At 35.0% G+C, this 9,555-nt stretch overlaps 1 protein-coding gene across 2 annotated transcripts in view; it reads right to left on the bottom strand.

Moving 5' to 3' along the window:
* The window catches only part of IPO11 (importin 11), a 210,053-nt gene that overhangs the window by 107,445 nt on the left and 93,053 nt on the right, over nucleotides 1-9,555 (bottom strand). For both annotated transcript variants that reach the window (XM_017548572.2, XM_017548574.2), the window contains exon 20: nucleotides 4,126-4,239. In XM_017548572.2, the coding sequence (XP_017404061.1) occupies nucleotides 4,126-4,239 (114 nt within the window). The remainder of the gene's footprint in view (nucleotides 1-4,125; nucleotides 4,240-9,555) is intronic.

The raw sequence follows: 9,555 nt of genomic DNA, 5'->3' as shown, positions 1-9,555 counted from the left end.
AAAAAAAAAAAAAAAAAAAAAAAAAAAAAAAAAAAAAAAAAAAAAAAAAAAGAAAGAAAGAAAGAAAAAAAAAGGACATGACATGACATGACGCACAGAAAACAGACATCCCACAGAAGAGATAGGCAGTGAAAGAAAATCCAGTTGTAACAGCTATGCAAAAGCTTAAGTAAAACCAGTCCAAACTAGAGCACATAAGAATCTGACGTATCTCTTCAAGATGATGAAAGTAACAAAACAATACTGAGGGAATGTGTAGATAACAAGTGAAAAGCATAGGTTTAATTGCATAGAAAACTAAATGTACTAAGAAGAAATCTAAGATGACCACCTAAGGTTCTTGGCCACCAGTGTATGCACACCATACCCCATTCCCCAGTTATTCAAACACTAATCTAGGTACTACTGCAAAGAAATAATTTACAGATGTAATTAAAGTCCCTAATCAGCTGACCTTAGATAGGAAGATTATCCAGGTGTGCCTGACCTACTCACATAAGCCCTTTAAAAGAGAGCATTCTCTACCTAGTGGCATAATGGGAAGCCACAGATTAAAACCCTTAGGGGATCTGAAAGTTGAGAACCACACCATTGCTGACTTTGAACATGGAAAGGACTATGCGTCAATGAATGTGGTTGGACTTGGGAATGAGAGGGGACCCCAGATGACAGCCAACAAGTAAACTGGGACCTTAGTCTTAAAAATCAAGGAACTAAATTCTGCCAACAAGTTGAATGAGTATGGAAACACATTCTTCCGCAAATCCTCCAGTGAAGAATTTATTCTGGCAGTCACCTCAATTTCAGTCCATTAAACCCTGAATTCAGACATGGCATGCCCAGATTTCTAACTTACAGTACTATGAGCTAATAAATGGATATTGTTTTAAAACACCAAGTTTATGGTACTTTCTCAGTTTACTAAGCAAACAAAATTATTACTACAAGGGTGAAAGTTGGAAGCACCATGTATAAGAAAGAAAATTAATCATGACATAATGATATATGCCTTGAGTAGTCTATACAATCAAGTATATTGGGAGGATGGAGGAATAGAAAGGACACAGGGGTACAAAAGAATTGCATTTTCATCTTCTACGCAGAGAAGTGAAGAAATAATGCTTACAATGCTTATATCAAAAATAAATAATATGTTAGCGTGAGAAAGACTGAGAAACCTATGATCTGGCTGTAAGAGTTGAAAGTAGATTCTTCCACCAAAAAGGAAATGAGGAAGAGGGGCAGGGTGCTAATACTTTCATTCAAAAAATCTTTAACAACTAACTCCTTTATCAACATTAAAATTGATCAATATATAAACCTTAAAAAAAATAAAATGTACTGTATTGTCTAATGCTTAGGGAGCTTTACACATGCTGGTTCATATGTCTAAAACACTTTTCCACTCTCATTCCTAAAACACCTTCTCAAAAACACTTGTTGTTTAACACTATTTAACATCACCACAATTTGGGTAACATCTCCGTCAGGAGGCCTTCCCTAATGTGTCCCACCTCATCCTTCATGTAATACAGCAAACAGACCATGTACCCCAATGGCAGTATGTTCTTAATTGTGAAAAGAGCAATTAACACAATTATTTAGTATTTCCCTACTCACCTACACAAAGAGCTTGTTCTACTCATTTCTGTATCCCAGTGCCTATTACCATGTATTACACATTGCAGGTTTTCAATAAATGTTTAGTGTATGAATGAATACCTACTTCCACTAAGGTCAACTATGCAGACTAGAAAGTTTATTTTCACCCAGTGACCACCCTCTACAAAGACTACCAGAATCTGGGTTTCCAGGTTTAAAAAAAATGAAACAAAAACATAAAGAAACACTACTATCTGTCTGTTATGTGTCAAAAGCCAAAAGATAGAAGTATTTTGTAAGAAAGGAAATTTACCAGTAAACTTATTTTTTTATTTTTGAGATAGAGTCTCACTCTGTCACCCAGGCTAGAGTGCAGTGGTGCCATCTGAGCTCACTGCAACCTCTGCCAACCAGGTTCAAGCGATTCTCCCACCTTAGCCTCCTGAGTAGCTAGGACTACAAGTGTGCACCACCATAGCCAGCTAATTTTCGTATTTTTAGTACAGACAGGGTTTCACCATGTTGGCCAAGCCAGTCTCAAACTCCTGACCTCAAGTGATCACGCACTTCGGCCTCCCAAATGCTGGGATTACAGGCATGAGCCATGGTAAACCAGTAAACTTTAGTATAAGCTTCCCAAATGGCTGAAAAATATATTTTAGCTACAGTCTCAACTCTGGTATTAAATGTTATATGCTTTATCCAAGAAGGGTAGATTACTACTTGGTTGAACCTTGCACTCTTGGCCTGTAAAAATATACAGGGTACTTCAATGTCATGATTAAAGAAAAAAGGTAAAAATTTGACAAGAGTTGCTCTGACTTCCTGAGACTACTTGAAGTAACACTGCCTGAGGAGATATAAAAGTTGGTGTTTTGTCACATGTCCCTCACTAAAGTCCCAAGTTGAGCTTAAAAATACATTTTGACAGAGATACTATCGTAATACAAAACATCTGGGGTCATTCATTGCTCTATTACTTGTAAAGTAATCACAAGCCAGGCAGTAACCATCTTAGTCCTTATCCTCTTCTATAAAATGGACATAATCTTTATAAGATAACCGTAAGCATTAAAGGGTAGACTGAAAGAGATTCTGGGCCAAACACTTATTTTCTAAAAGTGCTTTAGCAATGGAGCTGTGGAGTTATTGTTTAATGGTACAGCTTCAGTTTTACAAGATAAAAAGAGTTACAGAGATAGATGGTAGTTATAGTTGAACAACTTTATGAAAGTATTTAATACCACTAAACTGTACACTTAAAATTGGTTAAATTTGTAAATTTTATGTTATGTGTATTTTACCGCAATGAAAAAAAAGGGAAAAGTACATTAAAAATATTTTGCATTACTATTTAGCTGACACTGCCTTAGACAGATATCTGTAACTAAAACTCATGCATAAGTATTTATGGAGGGGCTGGGTACGATGGCTCACGCATGTAATCCTAGCACTTTGGGAGGCCGAGGCGGCTGGATCACTTGAGGTCAGGAGTCTGAGACCAGCCTGGCCAACATGGTGAAATCCCATCTCTACTAACAATACATAAATTAGCCCGGTGTGGTAGCCTGCACACGTAATTACAGCTACTTGGGAGGCTGAGACAGGAGAATTGCTCAAACCCAGGAGATGGAGGTTGCAGTGAGCTGAGATCATGCCACTGAGCTCCAGCTTGGGAACAGAGCGAAACACAGTCTCAAAAAAAAAAAAAAAAGAAAACATTTACGGAAAGAATTAGTTCATGTTCAAAAAAGTATCAAAGCTTCTAAGAAAAGTTTCTGGTGTTTTTCTAAACAATTTTAGAAAGCTTTAGAGTCGTACTTCTGAATTGAAGGATACTTCTGAATTCTCCCCTAGTGAAAAATTTCTCAAATTTGTGGGTGTGGTCAGTAAAATCACTTGAGCATCCCCACACATATATTCTAACTCATGGCCTTGAGCTCTTCCCTCTTCATACTCTCACCAGACTACAATTCACTCTAATAACAGTTCAAATGAGAACTACATTCCGGTTCAAAGTTTCAGGTTCCTCTCTACCTTCTACACATCACAACACTTCAAAGTCAAAATGTTTGAAATCCAATTCGCTCATCCCCTTCAAAAGCAACTCACGTGGTTTCCTACCTTCCCAAGTTATAACTGGGAAAATTTTTATTTTAAATCAAGGAAAGAGTGAAAACATAAAGTACGTTCAAGCAGAAAGGAAACTGCATGCATAGCACCATGGACTGCACAAACCATGAGTCTATCATCACTGGATGATAGACTCTACTACTACATCTAATAGAAGACACCTTCTTTAAAAGTGAATAATATTTTTTACATCCTCAAAAAAATGTCCAAAATAAGCATGCAAAAGTTGTTTTTAAATCTGTTTAGATCACATATGGAAAAAAAGGTAAAAGTAAAATGTGAAGTTTTCCAGTGCCATTAACATATATCACATAAAAACAATTTTTAAATGTTTAAAAGAATTTTTAAAAACCCACTGAACTAAAAAAATCCTGTGGAGAAGTGACTTACCTGAACAAGATGAATAAGTGTTGTCAAAATTGCACATCTCAACATATTGTGCTCTTCACTCTGCTTCCAAAGGAGGGGCAAATATTGTACCAAGCATCCCACATATGGTCGTATCTATCACAATATAAGTAGGGGAAGCAACAAAATTGTATTAGTAAAGAAGGCACTTTACTTTGAAAAACAGTGAAAGCACTATTAAGTCCCAGGCAGCAAATATTTAATATTTACTAGATATAATGTATTAAGCTTACATCCTTATGAAATAAATTAGGCATTACATTAAGACCCAGGGCTCTATAGTAAATTTTTAAAAATAGTTTTAAACAAGTATCAAGTGTACTGAATGAAATAAAATTTATGAATATAAAAAAACATTCTTTAGATAACAGAAAATGCTATTATATCCTGCTTCTTTTTTAATAAAACAGCTTACCTAATTGGAAATTATACTATTGTTTTTTTTAAAAAGTCAGCATTTATTCATTTATTCTACAAACGTCTTCCAAGTTTCAGGCCCTGAGCACAAGGCACTGGGAAAAAAAGGATACAAAGAGAGCTTTACAAACTCTTACAATGAAAAAGGATAAGTGCAATGATGAAGGTGTATACAAGGTACGGTGGAAACACAGAGGAAGAAACCATTTTCAAAGGATAAAACTGCTAAACTCACTATGGATTAAGTTAATCAGATTTTAGATTTTACCCTGAAGCACAGCTGAGTCTGACAGTAGTTTCCTGAAAAACAAAATGGATCTACAGTGATGCTGGACAGCGTTTCAAATCCAGTATTTGAAATTGCTATAATCTTAGTATCACAGTATTTCAAATTGCTTTAAGAGTATCCTTGGGGATGAAATAGAAACACTAGACCTTCACAGCTTCACTACTATCTATTTGAATATCATGGATTAAAATTTAAAATGTTCCCAGAAAGGGAGATTTTCTTTATTCTGCTAGTAAAATACTCTAAAAGGGTAGCCAAATAACTACAAAATTTGCTCCCCTCTCCTGGTGGTGGACGTGGTGGTGGGAAATGCAGAAAAGTAAGAAGTTAAATATTTGCCCAGACATCTCAGTAAGATATAAGTGAATAAACATTAAGACACAAACTACCTTATTTTCACATATTTATCAAGTAATACCTTATTTTCAAAATTTGACTACTATTTCTAGAACATGTGCTCAATATCACTAAGTATTCTATCTCAAAGATCACTCCAATTAGCTCATAAAAGCATGCCAATTAATAAGTAAAAACAGATTTCAAAGTATCTAACTCATTCATAATCAACTAAAAATAAGCATATGACAACACAATCTACTGATAAGGAAAATAAGGCAGTTTTGGTTTTAAATAGAGAGGATACTTTCCTAGAAATTTCAGAAAAGAAATATATACTATAAATCACAAATGGGATAATAAAAAACAAAGTACCCAGTTACATTTAAAATCCATAAAATATTTATATTCTAATCTTAGCTGTAATTAGAATATACAATGTTCTAAATTAAAATTAATGCTACAAAAACAGTACTTCAAGAATCATCACAGAGGCTCGGCACAGTGGCTCACACCTGTAATCCCAGCACTTTGGGAGGTCAAGGTGGGTGAATCGCTTGAGGTCAGGAGTTCAAGACCAGCCTGGCCAAAGTGGTGAAACCCCACCTCTACTAAAAATACAAAAATTACCTGGGCGTGGTGGCATGCATCTGTAATCCTAGATACTCGGGAGGCTGAGGCAAAAGAATTGCTTCAATCTAGGAGGCTGCAGTGAGCTAAGAGAGCCTCACTGCATTCCAGCTTGTGTGACAAAGCGAGACTACATCTCAAAAAACAAACAAACAAACAAAATAAATAAATCATAGAATGCCGTGAAAGATACAAAAGAAAAAAAAAAAGAAAAGAAAAACACTAGGCATTAAAAATAGCAGAGCGGGGACATGAGAGCCAAATATATTCCAGTGGGGTAGGAGGATAACTAACGGGGGAAACTAAGGAAATCTGAATACTGACTTGATATTAGATAATAGTATTGCATCACTGTTAAGTTTCCTGAGTCTAATCACAGTTATAATAATGTAGGAAAAGGAGCACCCATCTCCTAAGAAGGAGACATCTAATATTCCGGAGAGTGTCATGATGTCTGCAACTAAAACAGAAATGGTTTTACAACAACAATCTGTACACGTGGACAGAAAAAAGAAAGCAAATGTGGTAAAACATCAGTAAGTGATGAAAATAAGTGAAGGATATATGAGTGGTGAGCTATTCTTATAAATTTTTTGTAGGTTTGAGAATTTTCAATGAAAAGAGGTGAAAGAAAAAATACTGTCCTTATAAAATTATGAATAGGATATAACACAAGGGTTTTAAGGGAAGGCTAATTTCAGTTATTTGCAAAACATTTAAAAAATCACATAGAACTAATAAGAAAGTTTCTGCAGTCAATAGGGAAATGCACATCAAAACCAAAATGCAAATTAAAAATAGTCAAGGTGGCTATAACAAAAAAAAAAAAAAAAAAAAAAAAAAAAAAAAAAAAAAAAGGGAAAAAAAAAAAAAAAAAAAAAAAAAAAAAAGGAAAGACAACACAAGTGTTGGCAACAGTGTGGATAAACTGGTACCCTTGTACAACTGTTGGCAGGAATGTAAAATGTTACACCCGCTATAGAAAGTAGCATGGAGGTTCCCAAAAAAATGAAAAGTAGAACTACCATATCTTCCAGCAATCCTATTAAATTATTAGCACTACCATGTTTATTGCAGCACTATTCACAATAGCCAACATGTGGAAGCAGCCGAAATGTCCATCAACAGATGAGTGGATAAAGAACATGTGGTAATGCATACACAAGGGCATACATATACTATGCAACCTTAAAAACAGAAGGAAATTCTGCAATATGGGACATTATGAATTAACCTTGCCAACAATATGCTAAATCAAACAAACTACTCACAGAAAGACAAACACTGCCAATTCCACTTACATGAAGTTATCTAAAATAGCCGAATTCATAGAATCAAAGAGTGGAATGATGGTTACCAGGGACTAAGGGGAAGGGGAAATGAGTTACTAATCAACAGGCATAAAGTTTCAGGTAAACAAGATGAATAAGCTTTAGGGTTCTGCTATAGAATGTTGTACCAAAAGCCAACAATAATATATTCTACACTTACAGTTTTGTTAAGAGGATGGATCTCATGTTAAGTGTTCTTACCAAAGAATTTGGGGTGTTGGGGAAGCACTTTATGGCCTTATGAGTTAATTCATACATAGGGAAAGCTCCACTATCATTCACCACTGACAACATGAAAATCAAATATGTGACAATCTAACAAATGTTTTAAAGAGGGCTCTATCACTGGGGTTAAAAAAATTACTCTAAGTCTCCAAAGACACATCATCTTTTAGATAAAATTTTCAATAGAGTATTTTATATTTCACAGAGGCCCTTTAATTTTGTTCTTTCACTTAGGAAATGCACAAGCCCAAAGACTGCCTGATACCACACCTGATGATTACATATTTATTTTGACTATATATTTATAAGCTTTCTGTACCAGAAAAGTTAACTGTAGCTTTTCAACTACTTTCTCAAAAAGCAAAAACAATATTCAAATAATTGTACATTATGGTACAAAGATGGTGACTTTACTGAAACTTCAAAATTAAACTGTATGTGTCAGAAAGCACTATTTTAAGATGGGGCAAAATGTTTGCTGCCTAATATCAAAAAGATAATTCAGGCAGTGTGTGGTGGCTCTTATCTGTAATCCCAGCACTTTGGAAGGCCAAGGCGGGTGGATCCCTTGAGCCCGAGTTCGAGACCAGCCTGGCTGACATGGCGAAACCCTGTCTCTACTAAAAGTACAAAAAAAGAAAAAAATCAGCCAGACATGGTGGCACATGCCTGTAATCCAAGCAACTCAGGAGGCTGAGGCACAGGAATCACTTGAACCCAGGGGATCGGGGCAGAGGGTGCAGTCAGCTGACATGCAGCACTGCACTCCAGCTTGGGTGACAGAACAAGACTCTGTCTCAAAAAAGATAAAATTTGTTAACATTTTTTTAAAAGTTGGTTGTCTCATGGACAAACATCAAATTTGGCACATGAAAGAGAGTTGAGGGACATACGCAACAATGATAACAATGACAGGGTTGATCAAAGGTTAACATAGAAAAAAGTTAAAGAATCACACAACTGAAAATATTTTTTAACCATTTCCTATTTAGTGTAAGTTTTGAAAAGCAAAAACTTTACTGGATAACTATATCCAATTGTTACTTTCTGATGATACAGGCACATGAGCTGCTTAGGCTATTTGTGTTTCTAAAGATGAGTGTAGACAGAAACACAAAAGTATTTTTAAATTTACTAAGCCAAAAGAATAACACACTTTCGGAGAAAAAGGTTTAATTTGAAGTTTGGGGAAGCAAAGGTAAGAAAATCCATTTCTATTTTTAAAAAAGTTTTATTTAAGAAATTTCCATCAGCCATATATATGTAAATAACATTTAAAAAATGGCCAAATCTTGTTTTTGTAATCAACTTTTTAAACAATTTATTGCAGTTTTTAGTACTCTGAAGCATACAGGACATGTATAATAATTTCATGCTCATGAAATCCTAAGTCAGGTGAGTTCAGAATTATCGTTATCATTTTATACATGAGGACACAAGGTTAAAGACTGCCCAAACTAAATAGTGGGGGCAAGGACTTAAAATGAGTTCTTAAAACAGCTGCAATGAACTCTGTGTGACCAAACTCTCTCAATGTTGAAAAATAGCATCAAATGAAATAATGTGATTAATATATTATGAACGCCAAGTACTAAGAATCATGCAAGGTATTACTACTTTTAGACAACAGTATGCAGATCTGTTTCAAATGATTAACAGTGACTCAACCCTACCACAGGAGTGGCATTATGCTGAGTTTATGTATGCGCAGTGCTATTAAATTATGTGAACTTTGAGAAGTTCCTTCAAGTCTCAAATTGTTAGAGAAAATAAATTCTAACTTCTACCTCAAGTTTTTTGTGAGAACTACGTGAGAAATATACGCAAAGCATTCAACACATATGTCAGTATGTTGTCATTACAGAATAATTAATAGCTATTCTCAGCAATTTTTTTGGAATTAATAAATCTGCTCAAGGTGTCACAATTCACTAATAGCAGATCCCAGAGTAAACTCTTAAGTCTGTGAAATCCAAATCAATTATCTTTCCTAATACAAAACAAATCACAGACTTGCTCCAGTGCTTTCCAAACAAGGATATGCAATGGTAAACTAGAATACAGAAAGCCACAAGGATAATTACAGTGTGGTTTCCTGGATTAACAATTTTTCACAAAGATTCAGAGTGACTGGAGAAGCTGAATAATTGAACTGTTAAGAGCTTTACACATCATTTTTACATT

The sequence above is a fragment of the Cebus imitator genome, unplaced genomic scaffold, assembly GCF_001604975.1.
Source record: "Cebus imitator isolate Cc_AM_T3 unplaced genomic scaffold, Cebus_imitator-1.0 Scaffold211, whole genome shotgun sequence".
Classification (NCBI taxonomy): Eukaryota; Metazoa; Chordata; class Mammalia; order Primates; family Cebidae; genus Cebus; species Cebus imitator.
This window is presented reverse-complemented; position numbering and strand designations above follow the sequence as displayed.